General features: G+C 39.1%; 2 protein-coding genes across 6 annotated transcripts in view; one reads left to right on the forward strand and one right to left on the reverse strand.

The window, feature by feature from the left end:
• The window catches only part of lmbrd1 (LMBR1 domain containing 1), a 51990-nt gene extending 50946 nt beyond the window's left edge, over positions 1–1044 (reverse strand). Inside the window, exon 1 of the mRNA XM_083988098.1 lies at positions 967–1044. Coding sequence (XP_083844224.1) covers positions 967–1032 — 66 coding nt within the window. The 5' untranslated portion in view covers positions 1033–1044. The remainder of the gene's footprint in view (positions 1–966) is intronic.
• A 9326-nt stretch (positions 1045–10370) lies between these two features.
• Positions 10371–21871, forward strand: part of LOC310998369 (uncharacterized protein) — a 99446-nt gene continuing 87945 nt past the window's right edge. For 4 of the 5 annotated variants that reach the window (XR_014595992.1, XM_083988369.1, XM_083988370.1 and 1 more), the window contains exons 1-7: positions 10371–10513; positions 13340–13463; positions 14168–14242; positions 14322–14421; positions 20406–20529; positions 20615–20890; positions 21547–21627. Coding sequence is in view for 4 of the 5 variants with exons in the window: in XM_083988369.1 (XP_083844495.1) it covers positions 13376–13463; positions 14168–14242; positions 14322–14421; positions 20406–20529; positions 20615–20890; positions 21547–21627 (744 nt within the window). In the remaining variant the exon portion in view is untranslated. The remainder of the gene's footprint in view (positions 10514–13339; positions 13464–14167; positions 14243–14321; positions 14422–20405; positions 20530–20614; positions 20891–21546; positions 21628–21871) is intronic. The other variant, XM_083988372.1, reaches the window with a different exon arrangement.

Below are 21871 nucleotides of genomic sequence, written 5' to 3' on the forward strand. Positions count from 1 at the left end.
AAACTCATTAGACAGAGAAGCAGAAGAGAGGGGCTCCAAAATGACAAGGTCATATTCCAGGCACACAAGCTGTAAGAAGAGAGGACACTGCTAAAACTAGTCCCCTCAGATCAGGGGCTGCCATTCACAGACAGGATCAATTAAAGGCCCCCGGCTTTAAGCTTCTGGCTGCTTGTTTTGCCAGGTAATGACGCGAGCTTGGCATCCAAATAAGATCCATTGAAAGGTTTGTTCAAATAAAAGGGGCTGCTCGTGGTGAGCAGAAAAACAGAGCAGTTTACTGGCACTCAGGCGCTCTTCTGATTCAGCTACGTGACTCTAAATGGCAGCTCAGATAATGAGTGCTAATTTGAGCAGCAGATTACCTAGCTGACCAACTCCAAAGCATTAATGTAAGTAGCACTGAAGTCACAGCTTCACGTGGGAGAAAAAAAGTACCTCCTACAGTCAGTATTAAATGAAGGTTTCATGATGACATATTTTTGTTTACAATAACTGTGATGAAAAGCGCCCATCAATTTTAATCAACAGCACAAACTAATTCATTTCCGGAGACCATCATTTTGACGAGCATTTTAAAAGCGCTGATACCGAGCTACGCAATTTAATGATGGTGTCACCAGGATATATCAAACCATAAATGTTAATTTATAAACAAAATAATAATGATAATGAGGCAATACCAGCCCTCTGTTCTGGACGCCGCTTTTTTCACACTAGTATTAATACTATATAATATAAAACTACACTTAATACAACATTAGAGCTTCCTACAAAACAACAGCTGGGTAAGTGTGTCAGGGCTAATGTTAGCTAACGCCAGCCCAAAGCCAATGTTGACGTTAATACACCGCAGCCATGTCGCGTCGGATAACTCCTGAACCAAGACAGCTCAAAACATCCCAGAGCAACAGTTTGGCGGTCCGCTGCCTAACGGAGCGACGTGACGACTTTGTACTTGCTTACCAGTAGTATAAAGGTGAAAATAGACCACCCAAGCACAGACTCGGAGAGGAACGACTGGGCCGCCATCTTCACTTCCTGCAATAACAAAACCACGTGCTTCTGGTGACGTCAGCGCGGTGGAGTGCGAGCAGCAGCGGTGACGTCTCCGCAGAAAGTCTGCATGACTGATCACATATGTCCAAATGTGTGCTGACAACTGCAGGGGTTTTACGTATGGGTTTTTACCGAGTTTAACGGGTTTACGGAGCAGCAATGCAACACTATTATTGTCACGTTTATTAAACCTGTCTCCCAGAAGCAGCAGTGCCCGTCAGTAGTGGAAAAAGTATTTAGTTGTCCTAAGTAGCACTAAACTACTAGATAAGTGAATGCCCTTTAGTTTTTTTCTGATTAGCTATTAATAAGAGGGGCACATGATCAGAAAGGTCCCAACCACGGTTCAATTCAATTCATTTAACACATAAGCATGTGTGTGTGTGTCCGTTCATTCAGCTGTAAGTAAGCAGTGTGTGTGATTTGTTGGGGGCCACAAACAAAATCTTGTTTAGGGCCACCACAATTCTAGGGCCGTACCTATATAACCTTATTGCTGCATCATAACTAATACAGTAAAATTGTTTTTACATGTTGATATTTCTAACCACTAGCTACTACAAGGCTACTAGCCTAGCCTACTACATTGATTACCTACTTAATTGATGATGATAATAATGAAAATAATATAAAAACATTTTGTTAGTAATTTTTCTGTAGCTTTAGTTAAGATATTTTTACTTTTACTAAATGAGAGGGTTAGTGCAGTTAAAAAAGACATTTCTGTGTCACTTGATTTAGAATAAGAGCTCAAGACACATCAAGTTTAGTATTTTGGCTAACCAAATGGATACCTGAGACAAAGAGCACTGCATCTATAGTCTGGACTCTAACTGGACCCAGGAGACCCACCAAATATGACAATATGATCTTTCTGCTATTTCCTGTCATGCTTTTGAGTAGGCTATTAGTCACTCAGTCTCCCTGTATGCCTTTTAATCATTTACAGTCGCATTTCTGTCAAACATTGGTTAGTTAATCCACAGTGTACATGATCATAGTAGTGTTGGTAAAAATAAAATAAAAAGTCAATTTTCAGTAGGCTACTTGTCCAGTATGTGGAAAGATCGCGTGGTTCATTGAACATTAAACTTGGTGAAAAGGTAAGTAGGCCACAGAAAATGACAGTGCAGTGCATCTGTAGGCTGCGTTCCCTTGTGTAGAGCTGATCATTGGGGTAATACTTGCTATCAATTATACTGTACACCACAGAGGCCCACACGAGCCCACAGCTGCTGATTTTAGAGTTGAAGCTATTTCCTTAGTTGATACAATAGTGGGTATTTTTAAGGAGTCAACTGCAGAAACATACACCAGAAACACAGATTTATCTTTTCCTGTGATTAACATTGGCAGAGACTGGACTAATAAACTTGTTTGGGTACTGACTCTGTACCATGTGACTATCTGCTATGGGTTGTTACCTGTTATGCGTCATATAATTTCGAACAGTCAGCTTCAGTAAGAATTCCACAATATGACAAACATCACTACTGTCGGATATGGCGCTTCTTTAAACACATGGTAAGCTGTTTCCTTTTTCTATTCTTCTACTCCATGACTAGAGGGGCCATCGATCTCTATGACTGTATGTATTTGTTTCAAGTATAAAAATGCATCAGTTGTGATACCGCTCGAGTTCTCACAAAAGTTTATTCTTTAGAGGCGCGGCGGGTATGAGCTTCTGTTTCATTCAGGAGGGGATCCGAAGTTATGCAGCAATGGGATTATCTAAACTTTTTCAGACTCTCTGTGAAGTGTAACATTCAGCATGAGGGTTTCTTTGTGCATGGCGAGCTTCCACCCATACAGCCAGGCACCATTTTCTTCAGTTCTTATGAAATAAATTTGCATACAGACCCCATGGTATCTTAACATAAGAATCTACTGCTGTCTTTTCATTCTGCCTTCCTTTGCACAGTTTTAAGTGCACTGTGTCACAGAAGTCTGCTCCATTTATTCTGTATATTGTCCCTTAAATTACAACAGTCTAAGAGTGTGCAGTCATGCTTAACCATGTCTGGAATTATTGAGACAAAATTGAATTACTACTTGAGTAATTACTTTTGCGAGGCGTGGACTAAAACAGTCGATGGTGACATTGAGACTCTAAAGTTTTCTGAAAGTGAAAATAACAGTTCTGTATATTGTACTGGAGAAAATTTGTCTATATTGCTAATTGGAATAAGGAAAATTCATACCAATTAATTAGTTGGTCACTGTTTAATTGGACACTTTCAAATTCAACTCAACTAAAATCAATAACCATATATCTAAGCTTATTTTATGCCCCCGACTTCAAACACTTTAATTAAACTAATGTCTTCATTCACAACCCATTATTCACTAGAAGGTAGGTCTACTTAATTCAAGCTACCTTTGAAAACTGCAAATGCCTTTATCATGCAGCTTGGCAATGTGCCCTAATGGAGAGCATGTACCATAGTCTATTAAAAGCTGGGGTAAGTGTAGGAAATTGCCATGTCTGTCACTCAGTGGAGGACTGGATATCTTACATTTGATTTTATGTTTGTTATTTTTACCCTTCTTTTAATTGTACAATGATACTTAAGGCAGCTGAAGAGGCTGCTCCAGTAATCAAATCACAAACCCATGTTACCGATTCAGTGTTATCTCTAGAGGATGATAGTACTCTCACAGCAGAATTATACTATCACAACCTCTTCTCATCCACTTTCCTTTTTTTCTGACATCCAAACTAGTTTTCCCAGCCCAGCTGAAGAGCACAAGAGGTGTTGCAGAAATAGTTCCAGCTACAATAGCTGTGGCCCTGAAGCGCTTGTGCTCACCGTCAAATTTGTCCTTTTGATTTTGAAAAGGAAAATGCTTCATAACCAATGAAAATGACCTCCCACTGAATGGGTTAGAAAATTGGTGGAGCTCAGCTCATGTGACTAAACCAGACAATGATCATGAAGGATGTATGTTCAGTGGTCTGACTTTAACCTTGGCCATAACATTCATTTTGGTTTAAATTTGGCTATGCAGTTGTAGATACATTTATGTAAAATATTGTGTGAATATTACATGAGATTGCGTTGCAGATGAACAGGCAGAATGCAATGTAAAGCAAGAGATGTTTGTTGTACAGACAGGAGATTGAAATGGCCAAATGTATTGGATATGCAAATCCTGATGCAAACACTGTATAATGCTAACAGAGAACATCAGTGTCTGACAAGGTCATACAATATATTGGTGTAGTATAAAGTTAGATTTAGTTTACTTTTTAAAGAACCTTTCAAGAACCACATATTCTTTCTGAATGACCTGAGTGACTTTCAGTCATTTTAATTAAAAAAAAACAAAAAAAAACACAACTACCCCCCTGCAACTGCATGTTCAACATTTGGTCCAAAACAATGAATGTTTGAGTCAATATCAAAGAGAACCAGTGCCATACAGCTACCCCAATGAGGTTGCCACCAACTGATTTTCTTTCATTAACCTTGAATGAACCGATCAATTATATTCTCATATTTCAGGAATAACCCACAGAAGTATAGCTGCAGGCCAAACTGACATGTTATTGTATCTTTTTAATTCTCCTTCTTTTTTCTGTCTCCATACAGAACTGGATGCTTTCATTGCCAGGTGAGCTCTCAAAAATGATGAATGAGACTCCTTAATAGCTTTTGTGATTTTTATGAGGACATGAAAGGTACACATCAGTGGTTATGTCTGCATACAGATTAGTAACACACACTATGCGGCCTTTGTCTACTGCTTTGCCATATGTCAATTTAGCAAATTATCCTGTAAAAAGGACAGGTGCTTTGCCTCCGAAGCCCGTCAATGATTGTGACTTGATGCGATCAGAACAGAGCGATAAGTATGTTAGCATTCAAAGCAAGACAATAGTGTTTTCTGAGGTTGCGTATGCGCTTATCCAGTACAAATATTATACTACATTATGTGCAAGTACACAACGGCAGAAAGAGGAGCGGGCTGTATTTGCTGCATGTTTGTTATGTGATTCAGTGCACATACACTGCATTAGGGGAAGCAGGATAAAGTTGCTCAACAGTAAATTGTCTCATGTTTAGTTGAAGAACATATTTCACAGGTCTCTCGCTGAGCACGCATGCTAATGTGCGCATGTGCAAGAGGAGCACTAACCCTGATCAGTGCTGTTTATCATTGTTTGTCAGCAGCTCCACACATTTTATGTCTACCTTTGTGAAAAATGACAAGCTGAAGGTACCAAAATGAATGAGAAAATCATTTCCTTTTTAGGCCTTTATCTTCAGAGGAGATACTTAGTTGTCACAACAGGGTTTTGCAGCTCTTTGCAATTCAACTATCAAATACTAATGTTATGATTATCAGAGGTGCTACAGTGAAGGCTGCACAATGTGATGTTGGTAACATCAGCATATTGAAACCTGATGGGCTGTGTGCAGCTTCTACTCAGCGTGTCATCTTGAACACTTATCTGGGATGTGGCTTTGTGAAATGTTCACATTATTTTTATTTTGACTAAAACGTGAAATCAATGAATTTGAAGACTTTAAACCCAGCTTCATTCTGCAGCTACAGTATGATTGGGAAGTCATTTTTGTTTAGTTGCTATATTCAGGTCATGAATATTATCACTGAAAGCAGTTCCGGTCAGATCAATACAGTATACTGTAATATACTGTGTCCCATATATCAAAGGACCACTCTCACAGCATCTGAAAAACAACTCAGAATCGTCTATGCTTTTCTCTGCCAGGAGTGGTGACTGTCCTGGAAACTGGAGAGTAGCTGAAGTGTCTAGAAAAGCAAAAACTAAAACTAAACTAAAAACAAAAAAAAACATGGCAAGTAGCCATTAAAAATATAGCTAGAGGATAGAGACAGATGGGCAGATGTTAAAGACCACACAGTTTGTAATGGATGGTGGATGGTCTCATCTACATACAGCATGCTGTATATAATACCCATGGGAATATCTAACAAAATATCTACACTACAGCATTGACTTTATTATGCAGATACCAACAGTACATAGCCTCAGAGACAAACAGAGGAAAACCGAACATTTCACACAAAGGAAAATATTTACTGGTCCAGGTTAAGTCAGAGTTCACCATATTTCCCTACAGTATTTGTATACTGTATGTAATGCATCCTAATGACCATCTGAGGGGAGACGGTGTTACTGTAATACACCAAAAAGTTGACCATGGCTTTTACCAATGGCTTTCAGTTGGCCAGGACCAAAATAAGTTGAACTGTTTGCATTGGACGTCATCACAACTTATTCATAGTTTGAAATATTTCAATGGAAAACCCTTTTCATTCAAAAATCATTGAAAGAGACAACTGGACTAGACCCCTGGTTTCACCATCCTCTAAATCTTAATCTGAATGAACTCTGATGCTTACAGTATATGTTTGGATTCAACTGAACACATTAACAGCAGAGATTCTTTTTTAAACTGACAATAACAATATAATGTGTAATCAACTCTATCTGTATGCTTGCTGCTTTGCACAAGCTTTAAACTTGCAATAGGCAAATTTGCCAAAATGTTGAACTATCCCTTTAAAAAGACAAACTACTCCTGCAGTATTAATTCTGTCATCTGGTAAGACACAGGTGTATCTAACTGATAACATAACGAGTGTATCCAGCTCCCTGCTTGCTGACTCACTGGCGTCACACGTAATGGAAATAGGCCATCGTTAATAAAATTTGTTTCACCTGTGCTTTTCACCCTTGTTAAAGGAGTTCATTAGCCAAGCATGTCTTGTCTGACAAATCACCAGAGCAGAGGGGCTTGCCGCTTGGTACTAGGTAAATGTATCTATTTATACATTATTTCAACAATTTCACATTTTTGTAATTGTAATTAATACATTTTGGATGTACATTGAACTAGAAGATGTCTTTTTTTTTGTTGGTTTTGTTGAGTCACACATATAACACAGTCATTGCAATGTGAATTCTCTGTACACTGGTAAATATTGTTAAAGGAGAACTATGGTATTTAAAACTTTTTTTTTTTTGCTTTTTATGTTTTAGAAAACCATTAGCTGATTTAAATGGTGTAGTGAATGCCGGGCTCTAAAATATAAAACAACATTTAAATGTTTACAAAGCATTTTGCTTGTCTGACTAAAACATATGATGCTTAAATTCACTAAATCTGGGTGAAACAAATCTCCAAAAGGGCAATTTCTGGCATTATGTCTTGGAGCGTTTTTCGTGTGACATCAGGAGGGCGCCAAACATGTAAATATAATGTCTTGGGGTCAGAATCAGCATGACCATCTGTTGCTTGCCACATCCCCCTGTCCCCCTTGTTTATCTGACTTTCCACAGAGAAGTATGAACTGACTGCTAAAGCTGCAATACCATAAAAATGACATACAAAAATATGAGAGAAAGTTTTTGGAAATCTGCTCCAAAAATGAATTTCCATTGAGTTTTAAATGTAGTTGAGTTCAGTTTTCTGTATTCCAGCATCATCACAAAAATCTAATGTCCTCACAAATACCTGTTGTGAGGACTGTAATTTTAGGGTTAGGGTTAGGGTTTATGATTTGGTTTGGATTGGTCAAATATATCAAATATAACAAGAGCCATGAAAACACAATTTAAGCCCTTTTCAGACATGTTTGGCATGGAGCCCACATTATACAGTACATACAAAAGTATATGGACATACATTGAATTGTGTTTATCTAGACTTACTGGAGAAATATCTTTTAAAAATCAAGACTTAAATTTGTCTTTTACAAGTGAATGAGAGCCTGGGGCGACTACAGATTTATATTACATTGCAATTTAATTTCCCTATTTGGATAAATTACTTTTATTAATTATGTTAATTTCTGTAAAAATACATTTGTATGAAATATACTGAGTATTTTCAAAACCTCAAAAACTCACGGCTATTTTCGAGCTGTCTGTCAGTTTTGGGAGTCTTGTGTTCTTGGAACATTTACTTTGACACTGTAATTGGGGGATTGCATTTGGCACCTGTTTTATGTCAACACACACTTTATCTTCTACAGTGACAGGCAGCAAGGGTGCATAAGTTTAAGTGATGCAATAACTGTAATCTCAGGTGGTTACTGATGTAGTCCACCAATAGCAGAAGCTGTTTGTGAAAGTGGAAAATTTGACTTTTTACTTTTAGACTCTAGATTATAATTTATTGAAAGTGTGCTTCACGACACATTCTTTTGTTGAACATGGCATGTTTCTGTAACAGATTTGACCAGTAAGTGATGGATGTCTTTTAAAACTTGAATAGGTGAACAGTTTTTAGTGTCAGTGGGAAAGAAAATTCATTATCACCATAGCCAAAGATCGGAGCTGTATTGTTGTCAAGTGCACACACTGGATATCAGAAAGAAGGAAGCTTGTTGCAGCGACCTTGAATGCCCTGATTTTTGTGATTTGAGTTTTGTGGACATGTGCAGTGACATATGTGAAGTTGCTGTTAATTTTGTAGCCTGGTTGGACAACAAGGCACTGTGCCATTTTCATTCATTTTCTGCCCCAACCTTGGCAGTGGCACTGAACTATTTCTAATTACATTGGTTCGAAGTTTACCAGTGCAGACGCTTCTGCTTGCACTCCAGCACAATAGAGATGAAGAAAAACGTATTTCAGAGACAACTGAAACAGTGATTCTTTTAAAGTAACAATCCACAGAAAAAGTTCTGACCTCAAATATGTTGTATAGAAAAAGTATTTCTACTTTTATGTTGTTGATTCCACCTCGAAGAAAAGCTAGAATTGCTTCTCTTCATGTCAGGTTAAAGATTTTTTTTTTACCTCAAAGAATGTGATGGCAGATGGAAAGGTGATATCTTTGTTGAATGAAGAACTTGCAAACCCAACTGTTTTGTGCACAACCCTGTTATCAGTCCAGAGGTGGTTATATAAAGTTCTCCTTAATTGTTGGAAAAAGGAGAATCAATAGTGAGGGCATGAATCTACAGCAAACTCGAGAGATGTCTGGAAGTGATATAGATTCTGTGACTGAGCAGAAATAAATACTTGTTCATAGCTGGTGCTGAATTAATGTCACTGTGGCAGCATTGCATCTTAAAAGACAGTTTCTAAAATGTGAAACAGTAACAGAAGCACCAATTTAATAAAAGAAAAATGTCATTCCCCAAGGTTAACCTGGAAAAACGCAGCCAATAATCACCTGCAAGGTGGCCCAGTCTTCACTGAGGAAGAAAACACTAAATTACAAAGTCATAAAGAATACTGTAACCACCACTGTTTGTACAGTTTTCAACATAGAAATCCAGCCATCTGCTCCATCTGAATCAAGAGTTGCTCTTTTGAACCATTTTTCTCTTTGTTTCTTCCATCACACTTCTAAAAAAGTTTGCCTTTGTGTGTGTCCTGAAGGGCTTGGGTGGGAAGGGGGCATTGAAATCATCTGTCTAAACACTTCTGTGTGTGGAGCCTGAACACCTGTTCCTATGGACCGGGTGTCTTGAACTGTTGGTGTGCTGTTTCAACAACCAACTCAAGTGGACAAAGTACCTGTGGTTTAACCTTCATTTAGTTTCACAAACACCTTACACAGTAAAAGAAGTGAAACACAATCAAGGCACATATTCAACAGGAGAGACCCTCAGTGGACTGAAGGAGGAACTAACAGCCAGTGGGACAGGACACTGTTACTGCTGCTACTGGGCGCCTGACACTCACACAGAGTACAGTGTACATGTGGTTGTACAAGTTGTTGCTTTCCATATAGCAGTATAGTATTGCCACATGGCATTTGCGTGTTCTGACTAAAATAGTATGAGCATGGAGCGTGCTTCTGTTGCACAAGGTCTGCCTTTACTGCTTAAAGCTGTCACCTCATTATGATGGGTCATCTATAGCCTATTCTTCTCCTACCACATGTGTCATTTCTTTTGCTTTAGTGTTTGCTTTAGTGTATTATGTGATGAATAGACATGTACGAATTGTACTGAGGTGAATATGTGTTAAGACTTTTATATTGTTTGGATATTTACTTTTCTGTTTGACCTGACAGTTTCTGCATATAAACCACATTAAACCACTTTAGAGGGGAGCAAAGCAGTGTGCATTAGGCCCTCCATTCACAACAGTTGATGAGATGATAATACATCAAAAACGTGTTTAATTCCCGCACCTGGCTCTGTTAAATAAGAGAGTTTGTTTGAACTCCACTCGGGCATTTATTTCCCCTAATATGAAAGCTTTCAGTGTGTGCTGCTCTTGTTTGCTCAAGTCTCTGACAGAGCATTTCAGTAATAATGACAGAGTGGGAGGGCCACTCTGTGCAACTAATAAGGACCGCGATCTAGCAGGCGATCCCACTGTGACTTTTATTTCCAAGTCCTGGAATCCGGAATCGGACTGATCGTTATCACACATGGATTATGCTTTTCTCGCCGCTTTCTGTTTGTTTTTGTCTTAGAGGAAACTTTCCCAGCAACTGTAAGTACTTATACATCAAATTCATTCCACAATATATATTTTTTAAAAGCTGCTGTATACAAATATCAGCGTGTTAACTAAAAAATGCCACTGAAAATCCCATTTATAACGCACATCATTGCATGTTGTGTCGCTTGGCACCCGAAGTGTTATTTTTGTTTTTACGCACGGCTTGATCTTCCTAACTTGTCGGGACGCACGAGTTATGAACAGGTTATTTCTGATTTGTGAACGCTCTGCAGCAGTAAACACGGACCGTATTGCATCACTTGGTAGTAGCAAAGTGCGAAATGTGCGAGACACTGAGAGAATATGAACCGCTACAGCTTGTAATTATTTGAAGAAGAAAAAAAATATAAAAACCATCCAGCCAATCAGCGGTCGCGCAGAGAAAACACGCTTCTTTGAATATTGCAAAGTGTTCAGAGAGAAGTTAAGTGGCTGAATGATTGATGGAGAGACCGGGAGAGTCTATGTTAACTCCAAGTGTCCGAGGTTTAGCTTTGTGTCTGCACCTCTCTCTGTGTGTAAGCGGTCAGATGTGTGTGATACCAGTCTATTGGAAAATAAATACACGAGGGAATGAAATCGATGCAGGTTTAGAGCAGATGGTGCAGCAGCGTTGCTGTCAGCCAAACTAAATGAGTGGAAATTAACATGCGAGTTTAAAGTAACTATCTAAATCCTACTGAATCATCAATGAGCTGCGTGAAGGTGCAGAATAACTGTGACAGCAGGGTTCGGCATTTGAGCTGTATTGCATGCATGTGCAGAAATGACGGGAATACTGTTACCCCCCCCTCCTTCACACAGACAAGGAATGTGATACCTCTGTAGTGCTACTTGTCTACAGCCCATGCATGGTTGTAGCTGTAAGTAGCATGGTCACTTCATCTCCAAGTCATGATACCGTAGGCCTGCATGCAAAACTTTATGATCCAGTGGGAGAGGTGCTTCCAAGAGGGAAATTAATCTCTGAGGCAAACATTATGTTGGATAAGACAGCAGCAGTTAAAGAAGGGGAGTATCTAAAAACTAAAAGTATTATATGTCTCAATTTGTATGATTGTGTGCATATTCATGAACTTGATGGTGTGTTATGGCTGTATATTATTGTCATTGGAGGTCAGGCTTGGTGCTTAGCTCTGTTGTTTCCCCCCAGTGGAAATACAGTTGTAGGTGATTGCACACAGAGGATTATACAGTCTCTGGACTGGGATTGCAGCTGTGTTGTCTTCTTATAGGCTCAACAAAGTAGGTTATTCATGATAAGTTATGACTTAAGGCTGTATTTTCTACTGATGGTTAAGAAACATGTTAATTTTCTGTTACAAATGAATGTTCACCAACTAAAATTAATTTACTTATGTATTACATGTTTTAAGTGTAACATTTATACATACAGGTCTAATCTGTGAAGCTGTTTGTTGGGTTGGCAGTTTATCCTTCTCCTTTTTACTTCTTATTTATTTTTTAAGTTTTTGAAAGTCCTTGAAGAACAGCCACCTGAAGCTGTATTCTTTGTATTCACTTCAGAGGTAAGCAAAAATATGCAGGCAGGGTAATCCAAAGGTCACTGAAAGCATTGGATTGGAGTCAGAATAGTTGTACTGTACTTTATTGACTGTACTTTAAAGCAGACCGTCAGAGGAGGCTGCCCTGAAAAAATTCTTGCCTTCTTTGCAATGGCATGAGATTAATGCAGAAGATTTGCTTTTGGCAGCACAGCCGAATGGTTTAAGAGACTCACTTGTAACTAGAGTTTTGCATGAGACGTCCTTGACTAAGACACTGCTGACAGCTTACACATCAAAACACAACAGAGTGTTAATAGAGTAGCCCACTTTGGAAACAAAAGATGGAGACTTTGGCATTGTGACAATGAACAAGGCTAAGCAATACATGAAGACCCAAAACTTCTCATATAGACACTGTTAACCTCATAGTGACGAATGGAGATTGCTTGAAGTTGCTAATTTGTTGTGTCATTTCGACAAATTAGCAGAGTGCATAAAGATCGGTGTCAGACATACTGATATTCCACATTGCGTTGTCTTAACCTTGTTGTTACAGACCATATTCTACGCAGAGCGATCGCCTCAGCCCCACAGCTAATTTGTGGTGATGACATACAGACCTAATGAATTATAAACTGTCTATGGAGAACAAGAGGCGGCTTGGCTTGCTAGTTAACAACTTAAATTTAAACATAAACAGAGCTTAGAGTATAATGATTTAGCTGCAGTATGGACGCTGCCATTCATCATTGTGTAGCAGGTGTTAGTGAAACTCATGATTGAAGGACTCAGAGGTGCATTCTCAACGTTGAGTGACTTTACATAAATACAAAAGGAGGCTGTAGGGGCCTGTGAGTGGGCATGTGAGAGGGGTTGTTAAACGGGAAACTCTGGTGTGATTTACAGGTATAATTCAGAATAATACAAGCTGCACGTATTGCAAATTTAGTTCATGTTGTTAAAACTGAGGTATAATTACAGCCAAATATGAAGGCACTTTATCTACAGTACAGTACATCCACACAGACAGTCGGACACCATGTTTTTTTTTTTGTAGATTTTGAATGAATCCAATTTAGGCCCAAGTTGGAATTTCTATACCCAGCACAACAGATAATAAGATCCACTTGAATCACATTGTTTACTTGTGTCTGCTGTCCATTGCTTCAGCTTTTGTTGACATTTTCAAGCAGAAAACAGTTTCATCAAAATCTATAAGGCATGTGTTTGTGCCACTACCACAGCAAATATTAAGACTGAATTTAACTGTGAATTGCAAAATAAAACAAACACTCTACTTGCCCTGCAGGTTTTGAAGTGGACTGGTTTCTGTAGTGTCAGAACCATGACCTGTCTGCTAAGATGGGCTGCTTTCCTGTGGACTGTAAATTCCATTCCTTGCACTCTTGGAATGGCACTGGGTGAACAAACAGGTACGTGAGCTTGTTGTCCTCAGCCTCTTGTCTTTTGCAGCATCGATATATATTAGCATAAGAAATACCAGTATTGATTTCCTCTTTAATCACCAAGCATTATTCATAAAAAAGAAATATGTCTCATTAATGCTCTGTAGATACTTATTTATTACATCTCAGAAGTGGCATCTGTATCCTTGTTAAGCATATAACACTTTAAACCGTTACGTTTTAATATTTGACATTTGTTTCTCATATATCATAGCTAACAATGTGACATTTATGCCATACAATTTATTTGCAATTGTAAAACACACTTTGTAATGCCACTATTGTGTTTATATTTATCCAGTTAATATTTCTGAACAGAGAATTTTACAGTTTTAAACCAACACTTCAGACTTGTTATAATATTAAAGTGCCTTTTTAAAATTTTGGTTAAAACAAATCTGTGCTTGCCTCTAAATTATAACTGTCACTTTTCTTTTTCAAACAAAAGTTTTAAAGATAAAAGGCAAACAAAAGTAGAAAGGTGTGAATTGAGATTCCACTCTGATAGGAGTTTCTCCCATAGAGGTTTTGTTTCTAAAGTCAAAGAAAATGCACTGTGGAAAGGAATTCACGATCCAATGGATCATCCTCTTTTCTATATCACAACTGGTACAAAATATAAATGACCATCTGCACCCAGCACTAACAGCCTCTCCATGTCTTTCCCCTAGATGGCCCATGTCCCTCTCTGAGTGTAGAGGATCGCAGGTTTTCGGACGTTTTAGATCGTCCTCTGGAAATCACAGGTATACCGTTACCGCACACTTGACTTGTAAATACATTCTCTGTGCCAATCTAATGACACATTGTAACCCTTGTGAACAGGATTTGATCTCACCGAAAAGTTTCTTCTGCGAAAGGGAACAATCACAGAAGCCCTGCCATCATTTCGTTTAGGAAACAGTCCACTTATCAAGCCGACAAAGTGAGTAGTCTGCACATTTATTATTAGCCCCCATTTTTTCTGTTTATTACCTGCATCATTTGGGTTCAAATGTTGCTCTCTGGTTCTGTATGATGTCTGAGAATGTCTAACTCAGACGGACAGTCTACATGTGAGCTATGACTCAGTAAATAATCTTCCTGTATGCTGCTTCATTTCAACCCCTCCCTTGCCGTTGCTATGAAACTGTTGCACAATATCAACAAGCTATAAGATGCTGTCACTTCATAAACACCTCAATAAAATTTTTACTATTTTTCTTGTTAATGCACTGGCTCAGAATACAGTGTTGGTTATTTCATACAAATAGAGTAAATATCACATCATGTTTAAGCCAGGTTTCCTGGAGATCCAGTTATATTCAAAGAAGAAAATAGCATGGCGTCATAGCTGGACTTAAGAAAGGTTGACTTGAGCTAATCCAGATATACACTGCTCAGAGCAATAGTTCCATTTGCCTCAGCTAATAAGGACAAGTTGTGAGGTGAGCTGTCGAACAGAATTAATATATATTGCATTTATTCTAGAAATCTCCTAAGGGCAACAAGTGGGACATAGAGGAATGAAAAAAGGAATCTGAGCAGAGGAATATTAAAATTACTACATATAAGACACACCGAGGTCCTATTTACTGATGATCTTTATTCCCCTGGTCAGCTGGTTCACCCTGACGATGATAAAGTTTGAATTTGAATGTGATGTAATATTCATTGAGGCCTCTTGCACTTTTACATTCAATCCCATCAGATGTATTAACAATGACCAGCGAAACATATGGAGCCGCAGTCGCTGCCAAACCTGGCTTTGCCGCCATGTTTCAGATTTTAAAAAATGTATTTTGAGACGTTCATTGTTTCGTGTCCTTAGGTTGTAAGTGTGAAAGAGAACACTTTGTCATTCTTCAGGGAGGGGAGGATATTTTTAGTATTTTTATATGACGAGCGACTGTAAACATTTACTGCTGCACTCTTTGGCTAGGTGAAAGAATCTTTGAGCCAGGTGATTTGTGATCTCCCTCCCGGTCCAGTCAGCCGGCCGAAAATACATTTAGTTCAGCCCTTCCCACAGTCTGGGCCCTTAGTGCAAGAAGATGCTGGTTCTCAATGACACTGCTGACAGTGTAATTGGTTATAGTGGCAAGACTGCGATCCCTCTCATATCCAATTATCTAAGTACTTTGACAGGTGATACTGCATGTCAGCTGAGGAGCGAAAGCAAGGGCAATTGCACGAAGCAGGAGGCCCCTCTGCCCCCTGCCACAGCCAGTAAAACATTGCTCACTTTACTTGCAGGATATGCAGCGATAGATGCTCCACTCTCCAGACCTGGCTAATGTTCTGCCAGCTTCTTGGCACAATACACATTATGATACATAGATCAGAGCTGACACACTCATGGAGCATTTGTGTGAGGTGACAAATTGCCCTATAAAGCGCAACTGTACCTATGACGTGCTTCCATATGGTATTACAGCTCACAGGTGATGTAGTTTGTCATTAGCAACGTATATGTTTGGCCTTGTTCTCTTTACGTCTTATATTAACCTAAATTGTATTTACATAATATCTATTATAACCTTGATACATAGGTACATTTTACAGAGTGTTTTTCAACCTTAGGGTTGGGGCCCCACGTGGGGTCGCTAGAATTCAAATGGGGTCGCCTGAAATGCCTAGTAATTGAAAAAATAAATTACTGATAAAAACTAATGATTACTCTTTTTAAAATTATGATTAAAAACACCACACACAATCTTAAACAACTGTATTCTATACTTTCACTTTCTCGAATATAAATCGATATATAAAAATATCTGAGCCTGCACATCTTGATTGACGGCCATGATCATGTGACTGCACGTGATTGCGGGGTCGCCAGAAATTTGTGATGTCAAAATGGGGTCACAAGCCAAAAAAGGTTGGGAACCACTGATTTAACACAATGTGACTTTAACTTGTCACCTTACACACCTTCCTACAGAGTTATAATTCAAACCCTCAGAAGTTTGCTGGGGTTGCTTTTCTCTCTTTGAATGCTGAGCAAAAGAAAGTCATTGTTTTCTTTTTTCCATGCTATTTACATCAAAGTAACAAGAAGCCACATTGTATACTGTAGTTTTGTTTTTGTTTTTTGTGACTGATGTTACCGTTTTATTTTTAAGCATAGCACAACATCAAGTGAAAAAAGATAGAATTCACACACATCTTTGTACCTCAGTATTTACTGTAGACGTCTGTGCCTTGAAAATTCTCAGCTCTGTTTGTTCTTTTCCAGCTTCAAAGATTTAGACAAATCAAATTGTGTTGTCAGAAGGAAGCTCAGCACAAAATTACATAACCTATTGTCTGAATAATTTTCTCTTTAGTGTAATAGGCATTGCTTGTCCTGAAATGGGAACGGGATTAACACTTGCAACAATAATGGCTCACAATGTGGTTTGTGCGATTTGAATACTCACTCATCAAAGCAGCTGGTAACAATTAAAATGTTGAATGGGGTGGTAAATAGGCTGTGTTTGGAAGACTAGAAAAGAACTAATACAGCAGTTTTCTATAGTCTTATCAACCACTCAAAGCTCTTTATACTACATGTAAATAGGTTTTATTGACCTGTACACATTCACATGTAGTTGTGCACTGTTTTCAATCACACATACAAGCACACACCAGTGTTACATCAGGATTGGCAATTTCAAGGTTGAGTTTCTTGTCCAAAGACATTTCAAGATGTGGACTGGATGAGCCGGGAATCAAACCACCAACCGTCCGATTAGTGGACAGTCAGCTGAGCCACAGCCACTAAATAGCAATTTAATATCAAGTATAGATGCTGTGGATATATGAGATATTGACACTGAGGCTGAGAGCCAGTGTATCAAATCACCAGGGTTTGTGTTTGTTAAGCAATCTGTGGTTTCAGTGGTTTGTGACCCTCGTGTCAGCTAATTAATCATATGGGGTTACTGCGATCAATACTGTGCAGCTGACTTATTCTTTTCTAAGGAATACAGTACACAACTAAATAGTTTCTGGAAAATACAGTTTATAAAAGTTTTCTGATTTTCTGTTTAACCTGGTGTCACAACATGACAACAGAGTAAAGTGTTCTTGTCATTTTCAAAAATTTAAACAATTGCACGTTGCGTTGAAACAATTCCACGTTGAGCAGAGGTGACAGTTTTTACACCATGTGGTCACGGTGGGCCGATCACATTTTTTTGTGGAAATGTTTGTTACTGGCTGCCTGTTGCTACCGCTGCAGTGTTATCTCCCCATTAGGTATGTGTGTAGTGGTACGCTTATTTACACTGAAATGATGATAACAAAGCAGTCTCACACAGCCTCAGCTACACACATTCACACTCATTTGCATAAAATCTCTTCACTGGTGAAATACACTTGCGGCGGATGTGTTTGATTTGGCTGGATCAGTGACAGTCCTCTATCATCCTGGCAAGAACGACACCTCCACATTTAAACAGGAAAGAAGGCTCACGCTGAGAGGAAGTTATAGTCCCTGCTAGCATGAATGATGCATTTAGCGTAGAAACCGACATGGCTGAGCTCCCTTTGATCTGACGGAGGATTGAGTGTCGGTGATAGGGATTTGAGCCAACTAGGCTAACGGTCTGATGTTTGATTGTTTGGCAATCTGATTCCCCTGACTCATTTAAAACAACCCCCCTGGATAGGATTTCTTAAGAGCCAGAACACTAAAGCCGCTTCCGAGAGATTCTCTACCAGACCGGTAGTGTTGCTGTGACACTCTTGTCAAACCATTGTCTCTGATTATACAAGGAGGTAGCTTCAGCCAAGCAAATATGCATGGTCAAAGACGTGTTCCAAGACTGGTGAGAGTTTCCAGACAGCACATTGTCGTTCCCCATAAAAATGAAAGAATTGCTTCTGATGGTAACTGTTTTGGCAGCACTGGTGTTACTCGGTGATCTTTTGCACTTGTCCTGATTATTGTTATGGGTGTGCACTATAATATAAAGAACATATGCACAAGAAACTGCTAAAATACATTTTACTCAAGGAGATGTTGTTTGGCTGTTGCATATAGCATGCGAGCTCTTGGCTGTTAGTGTAATTTCACTGAATGACACTCCACTGCTTCACAGGCATGTATATGAAAGTAGTATACAAAGGGCATGTGGCTTACATTGGAGCAAAACATGTCACTGATTGTAATCCAGGAGGCAGCTATGTTGCTTCCAGAATATATTTGCCAATGTAAATTAGTTGTACATAAATGGAAACTCAGAAGAGGCAGGGTTGGCACAGGCACTCACTGTATGTTGCAATATTTTCTTTGGCGTATGAGCAAAGGAGCTGGGAAAATGAACGCTGACCCTTTCCTTCACTCAGGCTTACTTACTGAGACATGCATAGTGGTGTTATTTCTTTTGCAAAGGATTCAGAAAACAACCCTCATTCGAGCCAACCTACTTGGAGGTCCAAGTTTAGTCGTTTAGACACAGATGACAGTCAACACAAGGTCAAGAACTTTAACCCGCCGGGCCCTCAGAGATCAAGTGTGCCGACAGGCCGTGTTTTGAAATAAGAGCAGACTTAGTTGGGGACTTTGTAAAGAAGCGTGTGAACTTCAGAGCCCTAAGAGAAAACAACCCTGCAGGGCATTCTGCAGATTATATCAGTTCTATTACACCTGCTTTAATATATTGTCTCCCATAAGTTGCAGTGTACTGCAGTGTAGGTCTTCTTCTCTTTTTCTTTCTTTTTTTATGTATTCCGTGTCCCTTATAATAATACGTAATACATTAGCTACAAGCAGCTGTTGTACGTGCAGCATAAAAATATCCAATCTTGAATTTATTTTATAAATCCTAATTTTTATAAATTGCCATGCCACTTTTCATATTGAATTGCAGCTGAAATATTCCTTTAGCCCTCGGGCAACAAATAACCTTCCCGGTGCCTCTGCCTCTCACAGAAGCATTTGATTTTTGGGGACCTCTAACTTACTGTATTTATCATTTTAGTCATGTACCGTTTACACCAAAATCTCAAAGAATTCGAGGAACACAACCAAAGAGGCTATGAAGCTCTGAGAGAATAGGGGATGATATATTGGAGTGAAAACTAATTTCCAACCTGTCCGAAGAAACTCTCTCCCTCCCTCCCCCACGGCTGTGCTCTGCCTTCTCAATGACCTTATCGTTGCATTATTATTATTTTTGCTGATCTTGATTTATTATGTTTATGCTCTTCCACTTTTGACTGTTAATCTGAGTCTGGGGTAAGGGCCAGGGTGGGAATATATTTGAAGGGTACAGTGTTTTGTTGTTGTTGTGTTTTTTTTAATGCAATGTACTGTATAAAATTAGTAAGGCAGAGCAGGTGTGGGCTGAGAGATGAGCTTGTGAATAAGCTGTAATTCATTTGAGGGGGTGTGACTTGAAATATGATGTTGTTTTCCCCTATGTATTCCCTATTTTCCTCGCATATTTTGCTCCTGCTGAAATACATTTTTAGCCATGAGCACAGAATTGTTGTTTGACTTTACAGAGCGGCCGAGGTCATTCACATAAACCTACAGCTGCACTGCACTAGGCGGCATCTGTAACCCTTTAACTGTAGCACATAGTATCTCAGTGAGGTAAAAGATTGGCGTCTGGGAGTTTAGATCAATTTCTCTACGTTTTCATTATCTGAATGACAGGGAAGCCAGTATAAAATTCATCAAGCTAAATGGAATCAAGTTCGTCAGGTTTATTTATGTGAACGTCTCCGCAGCTGGAGGATATTGAAATGTTTATTGATCATTGAAGTTGATTGGCTGTTTCGTTGTTCAGCCACTGAAAGATTTAAAAGTGTTTACTTCCAATATTGGGGAATGACAGTTGACACTATCATCTTTCTTTCTTTTTTATGATCCTTTAATGATGGATGAAATATCTATATTCTGTGAAAACCTGACTGTGTCACATTGTGTTTGTTTAGATTCATATTTCCAAATGGGCTATCCAGTGAATTCTCGCTTGTCACCATCTTCCGGCTAAGAAGAACAACAAAAAAAGACCGCTGGTATCTTTTCCAGATATTCGACCAGTCTGGAACCAGTCAGGTGGGCCCCACTGCATGTTTCATCTCATGTACTGTATATAAAAATACTTATAGATGTGTCTTTTAAACACCCCTTTGTTCCTCAGGTATCTGTTGTGGTTGATGGTGGCAAGAGGGTGGTGGAGTTTTCCTCTCAAGGGCTGCTTAAGAACACACTCAGCTACACGTTTAAGAGCCGTGACCTTCACACCCTCTTTGATCGGCAGTGGCACAAGCTGGGCATTTCTGTGCAGAGTAACATAGTCTCCATTTATATGGACTGCAAGCTAATAGAAAGGAGACTGACTGGTGAGAAGGACGCCATTGGCCTCAGCGGGCGCACTCTCATCACTACACGGGTGGAAGATGGACGGCCTGTAGACGTACGTCCAACAATAACTTCATCCAAACATACTTTGTCATGAGCTTAAATGTCAGTTGAGGATTTAACAGTTTTTGATCCAGTAGTTTTGTCACTCTTCTCCAGCTATGATCAGAATGTATTCCCGCTGCTTTCAAATGGCATTTTAAACATGTTTGAAGAGCATATTTTCTTAATCTGTGTAAATCCCCCATTGTGACATGTGTGTTACACACTCTTCTTCTTAGAGGTGCCTCAAAGTGCTAAAAAAAAACAAAAAAACAGGAGGTCAGCTATGCCTCCCAATGCCACAGAGTAGTACGGGGCTTTAGTGGTGTTAACAGCTGATTCCACATGATTTGCGAAGATGTAAGTCAGTGCATCAGAGAAAATTACAGGGTTCAAGTTCTAGTCTGAAGTAGCAGTAACTCATGCAGAAATCTGCTTTTGATACAGTGCATATTTTAGATTTAGATGTGATGTGTTTGAATTGCTCTGGAGGCAAAGAGAATGACAGTGTTTGGACAACCTCAAACTAGAAGAGCTGACAATTGAATAAATTGTGCCGTCTTAGCCAGTGAAGAGCAGACCTTTGTCTGCACAAAGAGCAACACGATGTGACGATGAAGCTATTGGATGATGCTGGAGTGGTCCCTTAATGAGCGCTCTTCTCCACAGATCGAGCTGAGACAGATTCTCATCTACTGTGATCCTTACATGGCAGAGATGGAAAATTGCTGTGAGCTACTGGAACCAAAGGTAGAGCTCTGATGTCTCAGTGTGGCGTTAATGTGAGATTCTTTGTCAACAAATGACAAATAATGAGCAGTAAAAATGTATAATGTATGTATTCATCATGTATAACTAAGAAAACAAATTAGAGGATAGATGACATGTTTTCCTTCTAATTCTGTGACACAAAACTGTTGCGTAAAAATACAGTAGGTCACTTGTGTCAGTACATTCACCAAATGTCCTGGTGTTCTGCAGTGACAGACTGTAT

The sequence above is a fragment of the Trachurus trachurus genome (genome assembly GCF_905171665.1).
Source record: "Trachurus trachurus genome assembly, chromosome: 15".
NCBI lineage: Eukaryota > Metazoa > Chordata > Actinopteri > Carangiformes > Carangidae > Trachurus > Trachurus trachurus.